This window comes from Aedes aegypti, chromosome 2 (genome assembly GCF_002204515.2).
Source record: "Aedes aegypti strain LVP_AGWG chromosome 2, AaegL5.0 Primary Assembly, whole genome shotgun sequence".
Classification (NCBI taxonomy): Eukaryota; Metazoa; Arthropoda; class Insecta; order Diptera; family Culicidae; genus Aedes; species Aedes aegypti.
This window is the reverse complement of record NC_035108.1, coordinates 189976173-189999252: the sequence shown is the minus strand read 5'-3', so window position 1 is coordinate 189999252 and position 23080 is coordinate 189976173. Positions and strand designations below refer to the sequence as shown.

The 23080-nt window shown below is 39.6% G+C and overlaps 1 protein-coding gene across 2 annotated transcripts in view; it reads right to left on the bottom strand.

Annotated features, from left to right (window-relative positions):
* LOC5578126 (protein Smaug) overlaps positions 1-23080 on the bottom strand; it is a 55131-nt gene that overhangs the window by 18626 nt on the left and 13425 nt on the right. For both annotated transcript variants that reach the window (XM_021843502.1, XM_021843501.1), the window contains exons 2-3: positions 8099-9264; positions 1075-1744 (exon numbers count right to left, since the gene is read on the bottom strand). In XM_021843502.1, coding sequence (XP_021699194.1) covers positions 1075-1744; positions 8099-8991 — 1563 coding nt within the window. In that variant the 5' untranslated portion in view covers positions 8992-9264. The remainder of the gene's footprint in view (positions 1-1074; positions 1745-8098; positions 9265-23080) is intronic.

The window sequence follows — 23080 nt, the reverse complement described above, 5'->3', positions numbered from 1 at the left end:
TTCACTGCTGCAAGCAAGAGAAAACTTTTACAATAGATGCGTTTTTCTCGACATGATTTTCCTTATGGGATTGTATTGCGAGTATGGGGCAGTAGTCATTCATTAAATCTCTGTGCAACCTCTGTGCAAGGCAGTTGAGCATTCTCAATATGTAGAGATTTCTATGAAAAGGCTTGTTAAAACAAGCATGAGCGTGAGCATAGATAATCATACAGTTCGTAGTTGCTACTCCGTGATTGACCAGAACAATTGGGTCAATTACGGAGTAGCAACTACGAATTGTATGGTTATCTATGCTCATGCTTGTTTGTGTAAGCTTTTCATATAAATCTATACATATTCAGTATGCCCAACTGCCTTAAACGTATTTTTAATGGCTTTGTGAGTTCAATCAATCATTTGGCTTTTCTAATTATTATTTTCATGATCTGTCCAGAATTCAAATCAAAAAGTATGTGATAAAAGGCAAAAGTGAGAAGGCATCCGGAAAACAGAATTATGAAAATGCTACACAAATCTACTTATCTAAAATTCTTCAAATTGCAGAATTCCACCATTAGAGAGTTAAGTGTTTTTAAAACTTAATAACGCTGAGGAATCATACGGAATGATTTAATTTATATGTTTTTTTTTATAAATTAAACGCCATTGAGGCCTTAAGTTTTCGTAATATGAATAAAAACAGTATATTAGCAGATTGGTTGTGCTACTTTTCTCCAAATGCCGTTTTCCCGAATGTCAGTCTACCGAATGTCATTTCCCCGGACGCCAGTACCCCAAATGACCCGTATCCCCCGAAAAATGATGCAGTTGAAAAATGTGCAAGAATAGCCTATAGTGACAGGGTAGTGAACTAGGAAGAACGATAAGCAAACAAATGAAGGAGATATTTGAAAATTCTCGACCAAACACATATTGCCAAAGATGCTGAGGACGGTGAAGTTCTAAAGAACCACCAATCAAATAAAGAAAGGTGCATTATTATTTGACCATTTCATTAACCACATTGTAATGTATTCCTGTAACATAGCAGATTACCAAAAGAAATTAAATTTCCTAAATATTCATACTAACCGGTACAAAGTCCTTCATCGAAACGTTCTCAACGCTACCGATGCCCCGGACGGCACTGCCGGGATTGCCATTGCCATCACCGATCAAGGATGGCCCACTCCCACCGCCGCCATCCTCCTGCTTTTTCACCACGTCCGAGCACCAATCCAGATTGGCTAGCAGGTTGGTGGTCTTTAGCAGCTGCGAGGAAGTGCTATCAAGACAGGAACTAGAGCTGGAACTGCTGCTGGCAACTTGGTTGAGACTCTGCTGTGACTTGGACAACAGCGACGAGCTCGAAATGCAAATCGATGACTGTTGCTGATGTTGCGGAAGTTGGTTGCAGCTTCCGGAATTGGTGCTGCATCCGTTGTTGTTGTGGTGGTGAGAATTGTGACTATGATGATGATGATGTTGCGCCGGTTGCGAATGAATTTGCTGCCATGGGCCTGTTGCGAGGAAATGTAGCGATTGTTGACTGCTTGTTTTGCAGGCCAGATTCTGGTTGGATCCACCAACGAGTTGCTGCTGTTGTGAAGCAGGAGGATGGATGAAATAGGTGCTATTGCTGTTGACCATCTTGGTTGGGTTTTTGTTGTTGTTGTTATTATTGTTGGCAGTTGCTGCCGTTGTCGGAATGTAGGAGGTGGCGATGTGTTCCTCCAGATGGCGCAGCCAGTAGCTTAGAGATCTGGAAGAGTAAATGAAGAGCTTATTACATTCAAGTCTACATAGGAAGGTGTAAGAGTGATAACGAACATCGTAAAAATGTAAATCAATGATTGCAATGGTGAGATTATGGATGAACAGTATGAAATGTGCTAAAATAGTGTCTGTCGAATTAGACTCTTAGATATAATGACTTATATAGTGGATAATGTAAGGATGTAGAACATTATGTTTTTAAGACATGTAAGAACTTTTTTTTTTGTTCTGGGTGGGCTTCTAATCAAATGCACATTATGTTAGTTACTGCGAATATACAACCACAATGCGTTAAAAATTCAAATAATTTGAAGAGGAAATCACAACTTCATGTAATTATTAGCCGTATTATGCGAATAGGGGCCTTCCTTAGCCGAGTGGTTAGAGTCCGCGGCTTTAAAGTAAAGCCATGCTGAAGGTGACTGGGTTCGATTGCCGGTCGATCCAGGATCTATCCGCAATTGAAATTTCTTTGTCTTCTCTGGGAATAGAGTACCTGCCACACGATATACGAATGCGAAAATGACAAAGGTGGCAAAGAAAGCTCTCAGTTAATAACTGTGGAAGTGCTCATTGAACACTAAGCTGAGAAGCAGACTATGTCTCAGTAAGGACGTTAATGCCAAGGAGAAGAAGAAGGGCTAAGCGGTAGCAGGAGTGAAACAACTCGGAAAAAGGAAGGTGTGTTCACCAGCCTAGGGGTCATTCACAATTTGAGACTTGACCTTAAAATTTATTTGGACCGTGGTCTTTGGCCTGATCCCTCCCCCCTGAATAACCACGTGCCAATAGCCCAGGCTCTGCGTGTAGAATGCACATTTGGCCTCGGACCATTTTCTACCCGAAACCTCCTTACAGTATAACTTCGGGGAGGGACCACTGGAGTACGTATAACACTTTAACACATGTAACAGAAGTAGCCACTGCAATCTGCTTCTCCTAGCCGACTTGAACATTGTTACAAGGGACCAGCCTCGGCAAGGCGCTGCAATTCAAGCATAATCAGAGTGACAGCCATAAGTATTGCGTACTAACACTCGGCACCCACATTGTCCAGGAATGTGTCCCATCCGCATGTAGCGGGCATGCGATCTCTCACAACAATGAAACGCGAGCAGTCGATCACGCACACTAGCACAATTGGAGCACGCCGGAGACTATGCGTCCCTGAACCTGTGCAGGTACTGCCTATACTAGCAGACAGGTCCTATCAGAATACCAATGTCGTGTGTGATGGCAGAAGGGCGAAGTTTGAACAATTTAATCAAAATTGAGCCATCTCGAAAGAAGTCGAACGTTAGCGGCGTCAGGAATATTCTATAAGAGTCGCATGCTAGCGTTCAAGGTTTTACTCGACGTTGCTCCATTACACATACATCTTAATGTGAAGATTCATCGAATCACGAGAGCACAAATATGAAGAGCCAGACAACTGTTCACGCTGAAAATTTAATCGATTGGACACTACCACCGAGTGACCAATCGATCAAATTTTCAAGTGCGCAAATCTGGTTCTCTTCTGTGGCTTTCATTCATCCTCTTCTTAACTCTTAAAAGTCCGAGACGAATCTTTGAATTTTTAAATGACCACAATTCAGAGACTAGTAGATCAATTAATCTGAAATAAATTTTGAAGTAAATGCGGTTAGTTGGTCTTGCAGTCCTTGGGTGAGAGATCCCCCTGACCCCTCCCCTTCTCTTGGTAACGGAAAAAGCGTGGACAGGAAGGGTGCAAAATTGGTTACAAACGGATATCTCAACATACAAATGAGCTAGAAGGTTGGTGTCTTTGGCGAAGTTATTCAGCAGTTCAAGAACTATCTGGTGGTGAATAGTCTGATTCAGGATTTTTCCGCTAGGTTCCGCTAGTGACAAATTTTCTTCAAGTGTTTGTATTTCAAGATCCTTAACAACTAGAAGGTCGATGTCTTCGGCAAAGCTATTCAGCAGTCCTTCATATGCCGAACAGTCTTGCCGAAGACACCAACCTTCTTGCTAATAAGCATGTTAAGATACATACAATTGAAGAAAATTTGTTACTAACGCCATCTAGTCGATAAATTCTCAATTACGTTCTCTACCACCAGATAGCCTACAATCTGATAAACAACTTTGCCGAAGACAGACCTTTTAACCTTCTAGTTCGATGGACGGCACTTCTCCGACATAATCGACGTCAGAACCTATCGTGGCGCCAACATTGACTCCGACCACTACCTGGTGATGGTGAAACTGCGCCCAAAACTATCCGTCATCAACAATGTACGGTACCGACGCCCGCCCCGGTACAATCTCGAGCGGCTGAAACAACCGGATGTCGCCAATGCGTACGCGCAGCATCTTGAGGCAGCGTTGCCGGATGAGGGCGAGCTCGATAGGGCCCCTCTTGAGGACTGCTGGAGGACAGTCAAAGCAGCCATTAACGACGCTGCCGAAAGCGTTGTCGGATATGTGGAACGGAGCTCAAGAAACGATTGGTTCGACGAGGAGTGCCAGGAGGTTTTAGAGGAGAAGAATGCAGCGCGGGCTGCAATGCTGCAGCATGGTACGCGGCAAAACGTGGAACGATACAGACTGAAGCGGAAACAGCAAACCCGCCTATTCCGGGACAAAAAGCGCCGCCTGGAAGAGGTGGAATGCCAAGAGATGGAGTTGCTGTACCGTTCTCAAGAAACGCGGAAGTTCTATCAGAAGCTCAACACATCCCGCAAAGGCTTCGTGCCGCGAGCTGAGATGTGCCGGGATAAGGATGGGAGCATCTTGACGGACGGACGCGAGGTGATCGAAAGGTGGAAGCAGCACTACGATGAACACCTGAATGGCGCTGAGAACACAGGCACAGAAGGTCAGGACAGCGAAGGCGATGGCTACGTCAGCACAGCGGAAATCAACCAGCTCCCACGATGGGGGAAGTTAAGGATGCCATTCAACAGCTCAAGAACAACAAAGCCGCTGGCAAGGATGGTATCGGTGCCGAACTCATCAAGATGGGCCCGGACAGGTTGGCCGCTTGTCTGCATCGGCTGATAGTCAGAATCTGGGAAACGGAACAGCTACCGGAGGAGTGGAAGCAAGGCGTTATATGCCCTATCTACAAAAAGCGCGACAAACTGGAGTGTGAAAATTATCGTGCAATCACCATCCTAAACGCCGCCTATAAAGTGCTATCCCAGATTCTCTTCCGTCGTCTATCACCTATAGCAAACGAGTTCGTGGGAAGTTATCAAGCAGGTTTCATCGACGGCCGCTCGACAACGGACCAGATCTTTTCCGTGCGGCAAATCCTCCAGAAATGCCGTGAGTACCAGGTCCCTACGCACCATTTGTTCATCGATTTCAAGGCGGCATACGATAGCATCGACCGCATAGAGCTATGGAAAATCATGGACGAGAACAGCTTTCCCGGGAAGCTCACAAGATTGATCAGAGCAACGATGGACGGTGTGCAAAACTGCGTGAAGATCTCGGGCGAACACTCCAGTTCGTTCGAGTCTCGGCGGGGACTACGACAGGGCGACGGACTTTCGTGCCTGTTGTTCAATATTGCGCTTGAAGGTGTCATGCTGAGAGCCGGACTTAACAGTCGAGGCACGATTTTCACGAGATCCGGACAATTTGTTTGCTTCGCGGACGACATGGATATTATTGGGAGAAAATTTGAAACAGTGGCAGATTTGTTCACCCGCTTGAAACGCGAAGCAACAAGAGTCGGGCTAATGGTGAATGCGTCGAAAACAAAGTACATGCTGGTTGGCGGAACTGAGCGCGACAGGGCCCACCTAGGAAGCAGTGTTACGATAGACGGGGATACCTTCGAGGTGGTGGACGAGTTCGTCTACCTCGGATCCTTGTTGACGGCTGACAACAATGTTAGTCGGGAAATACGAAAGCGCATCATCAGCGGAAGTCGTGCTTACTATGGGCTCCAGAAGAAACTGCGGTCAAGAAAGATTCACCCCCGCACCAAATGCACGATGTACAAAACGCTCATAAGACCGGTAGTCCTCTATGGGCATGAGGCGTGGACTATGCTCGAGGAGGACTTGCAAGCTCTTGGGATTTTCGAACGCCGAGTGCTAAGGACGATCTTCGGCGGCGTGCAGGAGAACGGCGTGTGGCGGCGAAGGATGAACCACGAGCTCGCTCAACTCTACGGCGAACCCAGTATCGTGAAGGTAGCTAAAGCTGGAAGGATACGCTGGGCAGGGCATGTTGCAAGAATGCCGGACAACAACCCTGTAAAGATGGTGTTCGCCACGAATCCGGTCGGAACAAGAAGGCGTGGGGCGCAGCGAGCTAGGTGGATTGACCAGGTACACCAGGACCTGGAGAGCGTGGGTCACAGTCGAGGATGGAGAGAAGCGGCCATGAACCGAGGGAATTGGCGAAATATTGTTGGCGAGGCTTTATCAAGATAATTGATGTAAAGCCAAATAAATCTAAATCTTCATAAGGCAGTTAAGGTAGAGAAGTTTGAAGATTTATTTTTACTAGCGCCACCAAGCGGATGAATTTTCAATCAGACTCTTTACTGCCAGATAGCCCTTGAACTGCTGAATAGCTTTACCGAAGACACCAGCCTTTTAGCTGACAAGGATCTTGAGATACAGACAATTGAAGAAAATATGCGCCACCACCAGCGCCACATAGCGGGAAAATCACCAATCAGACTCTTCACCACCAGGTATTCCTTGAACTGCTGAATATTTTTGCCAAAGACACCAACCTACTAGCTGCTAAAGATTTTGAGATTCAGATGATCGAATAAAATTTGCCACTAGTGCCACCTAGCGGATGAATGTTCAATCAGAGTTTTTATCGCCAGATAGTCCTTGATCTGCCGAATAGCTTTGCCGAAGACACCAACCTTCTAGCTCATTTGGATGTTGAGATATCCGTTTGTAACTAATTTTGCAACCCTCCTGTCCCCCACGCTTTTTCCAAGGGGATCCCTCACCCAAGGACTGTAAGACCAACTAACCGCATTTACTTCAAAATTTATTTCAAACTAGTGGTCCCGGCAAACTTCGTCTTGCCATGAAGTAGGCTGCCGAAAAACGCTATGGATCGTCCCATACAAAATGACAGTACCGTTCACTCTCGTTTTTTTTCGACTTTTCCGCTGATTATCCTAAGATATTTATACATACAAACACGTCGGAGCCCTTGAGGAACAAATGGAGAAATAATTATTCAAATACTTTGACCCGTTCGTAAGCCATTTCGTGACATACAAACACCATTCTATTTTATTAATATAGATTAATTGATCTACTAGTCTTTGAATTGTGGTCATTTAAAAATTCAAGGTTCGTCTCGGATTTTTAAGGGTTAAGTGGAACATATATCAGAAGCATGAATCTTTAGGACATTCTGTTAGCATAGGCTTTTTTAAGTTCATGCATTTTGTAGTGCTTATGCGATTTTCCCTCTTTAAGGGACCACCCCTCTTTTGCATCCCTTTCCATTTCCATCGGATACATGATGAAAAAGGCTCATATATGGCAATGGCACAAATCTCCTATGGGGACGGACCTGGTGTAGTGGTTAGAACACTCGCCTCTCACGCCGAGGACCTGGGATCCAATCCCATCCCCGACATAGTCACTTATGACGTAAAAAGTTATAGTGACGACTTCCTTCGGAAGGGAAGTAAAGCCGTTGGTCCCGAGATGAACTAGCCCAGGGCTAAAAATCTCGTTAATAAAGTCAAACCAACCAACCAACAAATCTCCTATTTGGCGGGGAATTTGCCTCTAGAGCCGGCCTTGTATACCTGAATAGTCGAACAAGACGAAGTCAATAGAACGACTTCTCTATACATCAATTCAGTATAGATTTGAATAGGTTCTTCATTCTGGCGTTAATGTGTAATGATTCACTGAACTCCAACCGATTTTGATGAATTAGCGTGGTGTGAAGAGTCATTTGAGTTGTGTAATGGAGTTATGCAACAGTGCGAAAAAGTAAACCATTTCATGATGGATTTGCGTAACAAAACAGCCTATTACGATGAGAAATCACAAAAAAAAAGAATCGATAAGAACATATGTAGTAGCACAGTATTACAGTACCAATCATAGTGTGCGCATATCCTTGTAATAAAGCTGATGTGGAAAGCCAAACAAACCGGTGAGGAAACACAAATAGCACATTGCCCAAGCAGAGAAAAATGATGATGCCGATGCTAATGATGATGATGGTGGTGACATTTAAAATGAAAACGGAAATGGCTAAGCAGTCCTCCAGCCCTCCAACAACACACAAAAACAACACCAAAGCCGTCGGAATGAGAACACACAGACACAGGGCACACACACATACAGAGAGCTTGGCTTACCTTCTATCGTCATTGTTAACGGCCGGATGTATCAGCAGGTAGGACAATATGTGCTGCACCAGTTCGGTGGGCACGGTCTGCTGGCAGGCGTCTTCGACCGCGGCCGGTATCAACGACATGTACACACTCTTCACGTCGTCGTTGCCCGGTTTTAGCAGCGGCAGGTATGTTAACATGTCGTTCAGAATGTCCTTCTTCGATTCGACTGGTTTAGTTTTGTTATTATTGTTATTATTATTATTATTATTGTTATTGCTGGAGACCTTGCTGCTCTGGTGGTGGTGGTGGTCTTGTGTTTTGCCGGTGGTCATTTGACCATTTGATGGCATTGTGGACGAGGACGAAGACGACGACAGCGAGGACGTTGTTTGGGACGACGAAGACGACACACAGGACACCCCGGATGAGGACGAACAGGATGAGGAACTGGTTGAGGAAAGATCAAAGGTGGAGTTTTTCTTCTCTGATTCGCAGCTCGAGTCGGAAATGGTCAGATTGTTGTTGGCAATGCTAGTGTTGTTGTTGTTATTGTGGTTGTGGTTATGGAGGGTGGCATTTGGTTCACCAGCACCGCCCCCACCAACGCAACACGGGGAGGAAGTGGTTGTGGCACCGGTGCTGGTGCTAGTTTGGTACCGTTGGACGAGCTTATTCAGGAAGTTGGCATTGTTGGCATGTGTTTCCAGTAGCTGCAGCTTGCTTTGCGAGCTGTAGTTCTGGGCAAGGTTGTAATCGATCGATAGCTGCAGGAACTTTAAATTGGCAAATGGGACACGTTTCAGTAGAGCATAGAGGACAACCGTTCGCTCGCAGTCGTTCCACTGCTCGAAGAACGATGTCACGGTACCCACCTGCTCGCAAAATAGCAACTGATTTCCACCGGGGAATTTCATTTCGTTTGTGTTTGTTCGTTTGTTTTATGATTTGGTATTTGTTCCAGACTTATTTATATCAAAAGGATACCTTCGAGGAGCGGCGAACGGCAAAGCGTCAGGTTGGCAGTTTGCATCGGTCTCAAACACGCTTCTGCAGCACCGAACCGGATGCCGGTATCGATTGACGCAATCGTGCTCGTGCTTCTACAAAGTCACATTTGGTAGGAGTACGGTTTATTTCTTTCAAGATTTTGTGTCATTTGTCCCGTATTTCGTTTGCCAAATTGTAAGCTGCAAAGATACAAACAAGGGAGAATATTTGAGTGAGGAGCAAAGCCAAGGTGGTAACAAATAATATGCGAACGTTTGGAAAATGTTTGCTGATAATGAACGATTTTAGTGAAAATTTTCTAGCTCCAAAATTTTTCATCACGAGTGAAAACGTGTAAATTTTGTCTAGCAATGGGTGATGCCCAAGTAATAGGTATAATAAAAAACACGAAAAATTTAACAACTACCGAAAAGCTAAACATTACGTATAATTTGCAATTGGATTAGATGGACAAATTGATGTGAAGATTTGCGAAAAAGTTACACGTCTTCTTAGTGAGAATCGAACTCACGACACCCTGATCTTTAGTTAGGGCGAGTTACCCCTACGCCATGAGAGGACTCATGAACGCAGAAGTTAACCTGAATTCGATTTCAGCTCAATAATCACGTGGTCCTTTTTCGCAAAGTGCACCTCTTTCAGAAGAATTAGATGCCCATCCAAACACAACGCTTTCTATTTATATCCAATGCCTAGCCCAAGAGCGCATTATTTTTTAGGTAATAAAATAGCACACAACACTAGCCAGCAACTGTACTGGCTGAGGTTTCTATTGTGTGGGCTTCCAATGGGTCGCGACGTTCTCAAACGACCGGCTACGGAACATGAGTCCGTTGCTCGATAAATACTTTTTTTAATTATGAATCGTGGTTTACGGCTAACCAGCCGAGTGGTGTTGTCAGTAGGTGTTTGTCAATACTGCGACGTGCATGATTTAACATTATTTTCATAGTAATAAACATTCTTTAACGCAAAAAACTTCACAACACACAATGCGACAATAGTTACGACTAACAGCGTTCATTTACTGCAGCTTACATTCAGTGCGCATCGTACCTTCGTGCTGTGCGTAAACGAATTCTCTCTGCTCTTGGAAGTTTTCTTAAAAACTACCTAAAGCAATAAAACAGTACTTTTCAGTGCTACAAAAACAGTACTTTTCAGTGCTAAAATTAAAAACGGTACTTTTCAGTGCTACTAAAACAGTACTTTTCAGTACTATTTTTTCTACTATTGATCCCTTTACGATCCTTGTTTGGACCCGTGCCTTCGATTTTTCGTTGGACCCGTTGGCGAAAGCTAGCGGTGGTAATCCTTCTTGGACACCGTCTTGGGAAAAAACCTTTCGAAGGTCACGTCTTCTTTCGTTTATTAATTAAACATGGTATCAACAACAAACAAAAGGAAGGGTGAATCTCTGAATTCACTACTTCCTTCCAAAAAAGTGGGTTTTAAAACTGTCACTACACGTGGCAAGAATGGAAGAAAGGACGCTTCCCCGGAATGCGAACTTTCTTCCAAGGGTGAAATGAATAATTGTATCGAAATGAGCAATCAGTTCGATGCTCTAGACAAATTTTCCGAACACCAAATCGAAGCAGCCTCTAGCCCAGGCTCTTTGATTCAAGTGAGGAAGCAAAGAGTGCCGCCTATCGTGGTCAGTTGTTCCGAATTTGGGGGATTTAGGCAGGAGATCTTGAACTCCATTAGGGGAATCAAGGTTTCCTTCCAAATCGCAAAGAAAGGAGACTGTCGCGTTTTGCCGGAAACTCTTAAAGATCGTGAGCTTCTTCTCAAACATCTTGAAGAGAAGAAGCACAATTTTTTTACTTATGACGACAAAACTGAACGTTTGTTCAAAGTCGTCTTGAAAGGTCTCTCAAGTGACTATAAGTCACCTGAAGAGATCAAAAATGGAATAAATGATTTACTTGGATTTTCCCCAGTCCAAGTAATCATTATGAAAAAGAGAACCCAATCTGGCATTGTTCGGAAAGGGCTTTCTCAAGAATTTTATTTAGTTCACTTTAACAAAAAAGAACTAAATAATATTAAAGCTTTAGAAAAAGCAAAACTTTTGTTTGATGTCCGTGTGACATGGGAGTGGGGTCATGGTACAAAAAATTGTCGCATGGATGCTAAATGCATGATTTGCGGAGGTTCTTCTCACGCCAAAGACGTCTGTCCAGTGAAGGAAGATACCACCAAATTCATATGTTGTAATTGCGGGGCTAACCATAAGTCCAATTTTTGGAATTGTCCTTCACGCAAAAAGGTCATTGAGGCTCGTGCCCGGCAGATGAAAGATAATATCCGTTACGATAATGGTCGTTTCCGAAATTTGCCTGGTAGAGTATCGAACAATGCTCATTTTTCAGTTAACGATCGCTTGATCATGAATCATACCCATCAGGAAGATCATAATCATGCTCATTCACAAACTAATTTTAATCCGTCGGGTAGCCGTTCGAATCTTTCTATTTCGAATGTATCTACCCACGGTAAATCCTATGCCGATATCGTAGCAGGAAATTCGAACTTCTCCCCTGTTCGTTCCATGGGTACCCATTCTACTTGTTTCAAATCAAATGGAAAAAACCCTACCGCCACAGGTAACTCCGCTTCTTCGTCTACCGGAAATTCCAATGGGAAATCACATGACATGTCTGCCTCTGATTTTAATTTTCTAACTGAACAATTGAATCTAATGATTGATGCAATGTTCAAAGCCACCACTATGACTGAAGCAGTCCAAGTAGGTGTAAAATTTACAAATCAAATTGTTATTGGATTACGTTTTTCTAATGGATCCAAATAATAATTTAAATATTTTAAATTGGAATGCTCGTTCTCTGAATGGTAAAGAGGACGAGCTGTTTAATTTTCTTACGGTTAATAACGTGCATATAGCAGTTATTACCGAAACGTATTTAAAACCTGGATCTAAACTCAAAAGAGATCCTAACTTTTTTGTTTATCGTAATGATCGACTTGATGGGGCATGTGGGGGAGTTGCAATCATCATTCATAGGCGTATAAAACATCAACTGTTTTCATCATTTGAAACTAAAGTTTTTGAAACTTTAGGTGTTTCTGTTGAAACACAGTTTGGTAAATATACTTTCATAGCTGCCTATTTGCCTTTTCAATGCTCTGGGCAGCAAGTTAATTTGCTCCAAACTGACTTGCGTAAATTGACTCGCAATAAGTCAAAATTTTTTGTCATTGGTGACTTTAATGCCAAACATCGGTCATGGAATAATTCTCAAAGTAATTCCAACGGCAGAATTTTATTTGATGAGTGCTCTTCAGGATATTTCTCAATTCAATACCCTGATAGCCCTACATGTTTTTCTTCTTCTAGAAATCCATCTACGATTGATTTGGTCTTAACCGACTCTAGTCATCTTTGTAGCCAACTGATTACTCATGCTGATTTTGATTCTGATCATGTCCCTGTTACATTTCAAATATCCCAAGAAGCGATTCTCAATCCTATCAGCTCCACTTTCAATTATTTACGAGCCGACTGGAATATATATAAAACGTATGTTGACTCCAATCTTGATGTTAACATTTCTTTAGAAACTAAACTTGATATTGACAATGCTCTTGAAACTTTAACAAATTCCATTGTTGAAGCCCGGAGCATTGCAATTCCAAAATGTGAAGTAAAATTTGAATCCGTGATTATAGACGATGATCTTAAACTCTTGATCCGTCTTAAAAACGTGAGGAGAAGGCAATTTCAACGCACTCGCGATCCTGCTATGAAAATTATATGGCAGGATTTGCAGAAAGAAATCAAGAAACGTTTTGCTCAATTAAGAAACAAAAATTTTGAAAATAAAATTTCTCAATTGGACCCTGGCTCTAAGCCCTTTTGGAAATTATCGAAAATCTTGAAAAAACCTCAGAAGCCAATACCGGCATTGAAAGAGGTAAACAAATTATTACTAACTAATTGCGAAAAAGCTCAAAAACTTGCTATGCAGTTTGAAAGTGCGCACAATTTTAATTTAGGACTTACTAGTCCAATTGAAAATGAAGTTACTCAGGAGTTCGAAAATATTCTCAATCAAGAGAACGTTTTCGAAAATGCCTGGGAGACTGATTTGGAAGAAGTGAGAACTATTATTAAAAAATTCAAAAACATGAAAGCTCCTGGCGATGATGGAATTTTCTACATCCTCATCAAGAAACTTCCAGAAAGTAGCTTATCATTTTTAGTTGATATATTTAACAAATGTTTTCAATTAACATATTTTCCTGACAAATGGAAAAATGCTAAGGTTGTTCCAATTTTAAAACCAGACAAAAATCCTGCAGAAGCTTCTAGCTATCGTCCAATCAGTTTACTTTCCTCCATCAGTAAACTTTTTGAAAAGGTTATTTTGAACAGAATGATGGCCCACATCAACGAAAATTCAATTTTTGCCAATGAACAGTTCGGATTCCGCCATGGACATTCGACCACTCATCAACTTTTACGTGTAACAAATTTGATCCGTTCCAACAAATCTGAAGGCTATTCTACTGGTCTTGCTCTTCTAGACATAGAAAAAGCATTCGACAGTGTTTGGCATGAAGGTTTGATTGTAAAATTAAAAAACTTTAATTTTCCAACATACATTGTTAGAATAATTCAAAGTTATCTGTCAAATCGTACACTTCAGGTTAATTATCAGAACTCCAGATCTGAAAGACTTCCTGTAAGAGCTGGTGTTCCTCAAGGCAGCATTTTGGGACCAATATTATACAATATTTTCACATCTGACTTACCTGAGCTACCTCAGGGATGTCAAAAATCTTTGTTTGCGGATGACACAGGCCTCTCCGCCAAAGGACGAAGCCTGCGTGTCATCTGTAGTCGATTGCAAAAAAGTTTGGATATTTTTTCTTCATACTTGGAAAAATGGAAGATTTCTCCTAATGCTTCCAAAACTCAACTAATAATATTCCCACATAAACCAAAAGCTCTTTATTTGAAACCTTCAAGTAGACATGTTGTCACGATGAGAGGGGTTCCAATAAATTGGTCAGATGAAGTTAAGTATCTAGGGCTCATGCTAGATAAGAATTTAACTTTCAAAAATCACATTGAGGGCATTCAAGCCAAATGTAATAAATATGTAAAATGTCTCTATCCCCTTATTAATAGAAAATCAAAACTTTGTCTTAAGAACAAGCTGTTGATATTCAAACAAATTTTCAGGCCAGCCATGTTGTATGCTGTACCAATATGGACTAGCTGTTGTAATACCAGAAAGAAAGCTCTGCAGAGAATTCAAAATAAAATTTTGAAAATGATTTTGAGGCTTCCTCCCTGGTATAGTACCAATGAGTTACATAGAATATCCAATGTTGAAACATTGGAACAAATGTCAAATACAATCATTAATAATTTCAGGCAAAAATCGTTACAATCTTCTATTGCCACGATTAATGCGTTATATGTTTAGGTTAAGTTAGGTTAAGTATATTAAAAACGTTTTTTTTTTTCTCTTACAAGCAGGTGAAATCAACTCACCTGTAAAAAAACTGAACTGCTACGGCAAATGAAATGTAATATGTTGTTAACAAAATGTTAATAAAATCTTAAATTTGTTTTACCAAATTAGGATGATAGTGTTGTCAAATAACACAGAACACCTAGATATAAGAAATGAATGTAATGTTTGGAATGATACTAATAAAGAAATTAAAAAAAAAAAAAAAAAAAAAAAACTGCAGCTTACATTGGTGTTTGTGCTCCATTACGCATAAAGTGAACACAGACGCTTAAAAAAAACTAAATGCATATCAAATAAAGTTAGTCATACACATTGTTTGTCCAATATATGTTATTGTGATTATAAAATGGAAGATGCACAATAAGTAGAGGGAAAAGGTTTAACTTGTAATCAAATAGTCTTCAGATTATTTGAACACAATCCTTTATTAAATTGAGTGTCTTCTTCAAATGTAATAAATCGTTGTTTTCAGTCTCTCACACTTTCGCCCCCTTTCTAGTTTTTTCGACCCCCCCCACCCCCTAAGTTAGTCTAATGTTGCGCATATTTCAATTTTATTGCATAGTAGACGTTCTAGGTTCACCAAATTATCCGAGAGTTTAGCAAGGCTTTTTTCAATCACTTTTTTTTCAACAGTACATATTCAACCGTGTTCTTCGTAAATATGTGTAGCACTGTCAAATATTCGGTTTTCTTTGGGAAATGTTAGTCACCACTTAATGATTTTACAAATCAAATCATGAGAACTTCAAAAAAGTTTGACTCCTTGTTTGAAAAATCCTGAGGTGCGATATGTCACAATCTAGGTCACATAACCGGCAATATAGTGTAACCACCCCTGGGGAACCGAATATCCAGATCAAATTTGGCATGTGGCCAAGTTGTCTAAAAACTCTTGAAACTTGAATTTCTATAGACTTGGTTCGCAAAATCAAGTAGTTTGATGCGTCACCGTATTAAAACCGTAAATAGAGTGACCACATCGCCCGATAAAACTGGATATCTGGAAGATTTTATGGATTTAAGGGTGTCGAAAGTGCTTACTGAATCTGTAGAGTGAGGGGTTACCAAAATATATTCGGAACTACCGTAAGTTTAAAAATGATGACCTTTGTTGCAAAATGAGATGAAACATTAAAGAATTGAAAAACTTCCCATAAAGGACTGGGGCAATTCACTGATTACTTTAATACCTTGAAAATTCACACAGAAGAAACATATCTTCTTTCGTCCGCAAAACAATCTATCGAGAACAAAGTAACGGCACACAAAACAAAGTTCGAACTCTTGCGTCAATTGTTATTGCCACTGAAAGTGGCATCACACCGAACAAGGTAGCTCTCCGCAGAGGAAATTATTTTGAATTTTTCCATATTTTCGCCAATTAACACCCGCTCGCTGATCGTCGCCTTCGTGCGAGGGGAATTAGCGTCTATCTTTCTTCGCGAATGGTTTAGTGAGTGCACGGCGCGTGAATATTCAACAGGGAGTTTCGCCATAGAGTATGGAAGGCGCCTCTCCGAGGTATTTTTATAGGATGCATACAGAAAAGGCAGAGATATCGATATCCCACAATTACCTTATCGTGTCAAATTTCAAATTATTTGGAATAACTTGAATTTTAGCTGAACTCAAAACCAATATGACTCGAAGCATTGGTTCCAACAAATCTTGCCACAGTTTTCGTTTATCTGTGTATTCCACTGCTATTCCTCACCGGCACGAGTTTCTTTTCCGACGAAGGCATCTTACCACTGTACTTGTGTACTTGCCTATCTACGTCTAGAGAAGCTGATGATCGCGAGCCAGATGATGATAATCGTGTTTATAGATTAGATGACACTGAATAATCCGGAGCGAGCGGTTCCCTATATGGGAATTCGTCTTGAAACTGTTGAATGTGTTGGGAACAGATGCATCCCCTTGCAAGGTTGGCGGAGTGCTGGTAGGTTGTTGTTATAATTTGCGAATGAACTGATAACGCCAATGTGGCAGACCGTTATCAGGCAAAAAGTGTATGGGCGAGATTGCTGGAACGATTAGAGTTGTTGTAACAAATGGATAGGTGCTAAGTTCTAAATGGCGATGTTGTTCTAAATGGCAATGTTTTTTTTATTTACAAACGTAACCGGCTTGTAATTTTCCTTGCATCGGATTATACCATGAAGATTGTTTTCGTGATTAGGTTTTGAGCAGTTGAATTTTACCGTAATCTTAGAAGTTACATGATCAGCAGTTGATCGATCAATGATCGAGATTATTGAAGTAGCATGTAAAGTCTTTACCACTTCTAGAAATATTCCCATGCAAATTATTAGTTGAGTTAAATGAACAATATGGAAATGGGGTAAACGTTTTAAACGGACAATTGGATTTCTAACTCAAATTAAAATAAAATTGTTTGTCAATGTGATTCAAATGCAGGGTTGGTAGAGACTAAGAATCTGTGAAACATGAGCCTTAGAGACCACAAGCCTGAAGAAAGACCATAAAATACCAAACATGGTAAGGTAACCAAGAAGAGATCAATCAGGAACCCGAAACAAAATACAAGATTCAAAGAGGGACCAACGAATAATCCAAGAATAATCTTAAAGATTTTACAGATTTCACAGCAACAAAGATGTTCGTCAGAGAACTTTAATGAAAATTCGTTCTGAGATGCATTGTAACATTACGCCAGCTTTTAGTCTACGTTATCTATAATCATTAACGAAATAACCTTCAAATATTTCTCCGAAGATTTCTTACAGAGTTTATTTATTCCTTTATTAGTATCATTTTAAACATTACATTAATTTCTTATATCTAGGTATTCTGTCACTATCATCCTAATTTGGTAAAACTACATTAAGCTTTTATTAACATTTTGTTAACAACTTATTGCATTTAATTTGCAGGAGCAGCTCAGAGTTTTTACAGGTGAGTTGATTTTACCTGCTTATAAGAGAAAAATGAAAGCATTCAATAAACTTAACCTAACCTAACTTAAATATATAACGCATTAAACGTGGCAGTAGAAGATGACAAAGATGTTTGTCTAAAATTATTAATAATTTGTTTCGACATTTGTTCCAATGTTTCAACATTGGATATTCTATGTAACTCATTAGTACTATACCAGGGAGGAAGTTTCAGCATCGTTTTTAAAAAAATATTTTGAATCGTCTGCAAAGCTCTCCTCTGCGGCTAGTCCATATTGATACAGTATACAACATGGCTGGCCGGAAAATTTGTTTGAAGATCAAAAGCTTGTTCTTAAGACAGTTTTGATTTTCTGTTAATAAGTGGATAAAGACAATTTTATATATTTGTTACATCTGGCTTCAATCTCAATGTGATTTTTGAAAGCTAGATTTTTAACTAGCATAAGCCCTAGATATTTAACTTCATCTGACTAATTTATCGGAAACCCTCACATCGTGACAACATGTCTACATAAATGTTTCAAATAAATTACTTTTAGCGTTTCAAATAAATAGCTTATGCGGAAATATTAGAAGTTGAGTAATAATATTCTAATCTCCTGTAATAACTTAAGATTGTTTTGCGATTTTCCGCACAGATATCCACAGAAATAATAATTTAGGAAAGAAATTTTCATTACGCAAAGATTCTGAATCGACCGGGATTCGAACCTAGACACCTTCAGCATGGCTTTGCTTTATAGCCATGGACTCTAACCACTCGTCTAAGGAAGGCCCATGGATAGACTCTTCAAAATATCCTATGCAAGATTATCGCATGATTTCGAAAAATACTCTCTCAATATTCAAAAGGATGCTTATCAGCCTTTATCTGTTTCTCGATTTCTCCTAAAGAAAATTTCTTCATTTATTAATTTATGAAAGATTTCATGTGAATATTTGTGAATTAAAAATAAATACCCACCACACAAAATTGTTTCTGCGATTTGGCCCACGGTTCAAAAAGTTCGGGCAGCCCTGATTTAGAACAATTATCACTTGCTTCCACTCATCCGGTAACTGTTCTGTCTCCTAAATTGTGACTATCAACCAATGCATACAAGCAATCAATTTTTTATGGGCGCCATGATACAGTGCCCATACTATTATGGGTCACCTAGTCATGGTTATTAGTCACTCCATTTCACATGTAATTCAAATTTAAATGACCCATAATAGTGTAACCACTATACCATACTATCCAACTGCCTTGATATCCCTTAAGCTGTTAGAGGGCATCCATAATTTTCTTCAAAATGTTAGCAGGTTGGTTGTTTTTGTCCGACGTAGTTATTTCTCCCGATGCCTTAAGCTTTCGTACATTCAAATGTTCGTCGTAGTGCTACTTCCAGCTTTCGATTACTTTTTAAACAACAAAATATGATTGTTCATTAGAAACATTAGTAACATTTAATTCAAACAGCAAAAATGCCAATCAATTTAATACAGGGTAAGTGTACCAGTTATGGCCATAGTGGTTCCCTATTTCGCCATACGTGATAACTTGAATGTCTCCACATTTTGAAAAGTTTTGTGTGTTTTAGCAGTAAGATATAGGATATATCTTGATGTTAAAACATTCAAAAAAATCCAAAATGTGAAGGTTATCAAAATAATGCATATGGCCAAATAGGGAACCCCTATGGCCATAACTGGTACACTTTCCCCAATCCTATGAAAGAAAAAGTTAATTTTTTCGAGACTACTTTTAGGAAAGCAATGAAATGAGAAAGGAAATATTAGCTCTTTTATACTGCCCTTCAACGCCCACTTGTCCCATATTATATGTAAACCTTATGGACCGCGGGACAAATATGCGTAGAACGGCAGTATAGTGCGTATAAGTTAATTTAACAGTTTTTTTTTTAATATCTTCGTTTTGGTCCCTTAATCCCAACCACAATTAAGTATAATAGTATTGCTTGAGATATTAATTATTTAAAGACACAAATTACCAAAGCTTGTCAAATTTCAATAAAATTCACAAAACAAAAGTGAAAGCCTTGGAGCAAATCTACGGTAAACTTTTAAGCACCCAAACAAACCGTGTCTCGCATATTCGACGCAACCCGCAAACTGCGAACGAGCGCACAAGACCGATTACACAACGCAACGGCCAGAGTTCGGGGACTGGCTCTCGCCAAGTGGTTACCGGATTTGTGTGGCATAAGTACCTCTCTGTCTCTACACATGCATATCGTTTCGAATCAAATCAACAACAACAGTAGCGGCAGCACCAGTCAATAACAGCTATTTAACACAGCTAGAGGCGATCTCTCAAAAAGCTGTTCGGTACTACTATTGTGAGAATTAGTAGTATATGTATCTCCACGAACAATGATCCACTTGGAATCGTATGGATGTTCAGAACTGGATTGGCATGTTGATTGTGTCGGGCGTTTAGCATATTTTTAATTACTTCATTTACTGGAGAGCCTAGTTTGTTCAGCTCTCAAGTGTGTAGTTATGCAAAAGTCATGTCATTCACTTATTGGTAAATGCTTTAGCGCCAGATTTCAGCCCGGCACCTAATGATTATGTGAGAAATGGGTTCGCTGATTTAGTATTGTTCAATCGTATGTACTGAATAGTTTTCAAATAAATGAGCCAAAAATATTGCAAATTGATGTTCTTCAATATTATCTCAAACGAAAAGTTAAGATAATGTATTTTCTTCACTGTTTCTATACAGATCAGTAATATGATAGTCTGTGAATTTGACCTAATTTTGTGAGGGTTCATTTCCTTGCATAAACCGTTTTATTTTTTTTTTTTTTGACTGACTCGGAGTTGCATCAATCAATATTTTACCAAAACCGAAGTCTCTCGACATGTCCACACATACAATCAGAAACGGTGGCAAAGGAGAAAAACAAAAACAGATAACACCGTTTGATCGCAGTAGGCTCGGGTTTCCGATTTTTGGCTTTGCCGAATCAGTAAAACAAAAAAAAAACGTTCACCTCATTCTCTCATTTTCCCCTTAAAAACTAGCGCCCCATGGTGACTATGAAAAAGAAAAGCCATGGGTGGTTTGGTGATTGGGGGAGGTGGATATGGGGACGGGTACCCGAAATGCCAGCCGTGGCGAAGTGATGGGGCAAAACTTGAATAAGAAAACAATAGTGTGCTGAGCAACTCTCTTCCTTAGGAAGCTTTCCAAAAGTATAGCTCCATTCGGTGGATTGCTGACTCCTATGCAGCAATACCAGTGATTGGCATTAAAAATTAATGCTCATTCAATATTTTGTTGTTCGGAAATGTACATGAGTTGGAAAGTGAGAAACGGAGAGAAGGCAAAAGTATCAAAGTAGACAAAATTTGTGGGTTTTGGGTTGACGATGAATGTTTCACGGTTTATGGTGGGTGTTTGTATGAATTAATCTGAGTATTTAGTTTTTTTTTTCATATTCTTTAACGTTAAAAAATATTCTTCATTTTTACGCGTGTGAATGAAGTGAACGGTGGCGACATATGTCGGTTGATAAATCAATATACGCTCTGTTAACTATTTTTAAAATGTTTGATGCTTAAATAACTAAGTAGTTTCCTCTACAGTTGACCATATTTGCGTTTCTATATCGATTTCTTTGGAAATTGAAAACAGGATTTCCAGTATTTTCAATGGAGATTCCTAATGTTTCTCTCCTTGTATTTGTTTAAAGAAATTATACCGGAGATAACCAAAGATGATAACTTGGTAATTAGCCTGATGTTTCCTCCAAGAATAATTTCAAGAATTATTACAGAAATCAGCCTGATGTTTCCTCCAGGAATAATTTCAAGAATTATAACAGGAACTTAACAGAAGGTTTTTCAAAAAAATATCTGAGTCTCTTGGAAAATTGAAAAAAAAAATATATTGCAGGAATTTCTTAATTTTTTTCTGGGAATTTTCAAATATTCAACAAGTATTTTTTCTACAAAATTTCCTCTAGTGTATCATCAAGACTTCCTCTAAAATTTTCTTTCTGAAACCCCCCTGGACGCGTTTTTACAAAGTCCTAAGAATATTTTTCCAGATATTATGTAGCACTAGAAATTTCACCAGGTATTCCTCCGAAAAGCTCTTGAGATTTCTTAATGAGATTGATTCTTCAAATATTTCTCAAACAATTCTTTTGAAGATCCTAAGAGATTCCTAATAATTGCAACACAGATTTATTTAAATGTATTTTTAAGCATTCCTTCAGGGATTATCCCACAAAAAAACCCTGTATGTATTCCTGAAGAAATTCTTAAAAATGTTTCACCAACACTACTTCGTTGGAATTAATGATTAGAGGAGTTTTCATCTAGCGTTGAAGAAATTCACAGAGAAACCTTTGGAGGGAATACTTTAGAAATTTTAGGTATCTAGAGGAATATTTAGAAAAATCTTAACAAGAATTTCTAGAGGAATCCCTGTTAAAATTTCTAGAGGGTGTTAATGGAAAATTATGGAAGAAACCCTGGAAGAATTCCTAGAGTAAACTCAGGAGAAGATGCTTGTAGAAACTCCGGAGCAACTCTTCACAGAATCCCTGAAGGCACCTATATAGGAATTTGTAGAGAAATTCCTGGAAAAATTCCTAGATGAGTCCCTGGAGAAATTGCTGCAGGTATTGCTGGAAAAATAAAAACACTGTAAAAACACTAGAGAAAAATTTGAAAGAGCTCTTGGAGTAATTCCACGGAAAACTGCTAGAGGAGTTTCCGGGGAAATCCCTGACGGTTTATTAAAGGCACGGTGTCTTTTTCATGTAACTTTATAACAAAAAAATCGACATGTCTCAAATTTGGACCAATGAAAGACAAGATTTTCCTCCTTCATTTGCTGCCAAAATGAAAATAATCCATCGGGAGGTCTAGTGCAATTTTTTTTCTGAATTTTGTTCGTAATATCATCTTAAATGCACCGCAAATTAATAAATTTTGGTGAGGTGAATTGTTGAAACGAATTTAAATGAAAATGTTGCAAAAATGTAGTGTCAATATCTTGTAGATTATATTCTAGACAGCTCTAGACCTGCAAATTTACAGGCCAAGGCCGAAATTTAAATTTTCGAGTTGGCTCTTCTTTGCTTTCATCCATTGTTAAAATTTGTATTGCTTATACAACTAAGTATGTCAAACAACCTCTTTTCAATTTTGGTTTGTAACTCAAGAGCAATGTTCATCTTTCTGACTTGGTTTAGCAACTAACGATCGCAAGACAGAAGGTCGCAAGGACAATAAGTCGAAAGACAAAAGGAAGACAAGACAAATGGTCAAAAATGCAAAAGGACAAAAGGTTGAAAGTGAATTGCATTATGGGAAATTGAATCATCTTTGAAAAAAGATTTTTGACCTTTTATCCCCTCTTAATTCCTCTTCGATCTTTTGCCCTTATGTCATAGATTCTAGAATATTGACCAATTTACATTTGTGCCAATGACAGACGCAATATAACATTTTATATATCCAATATTTCAACCCAATTGCAATGGCAGTGCAATGTTGACACTATTGTCCATGTGTTTGTTGTGAGAATTGGC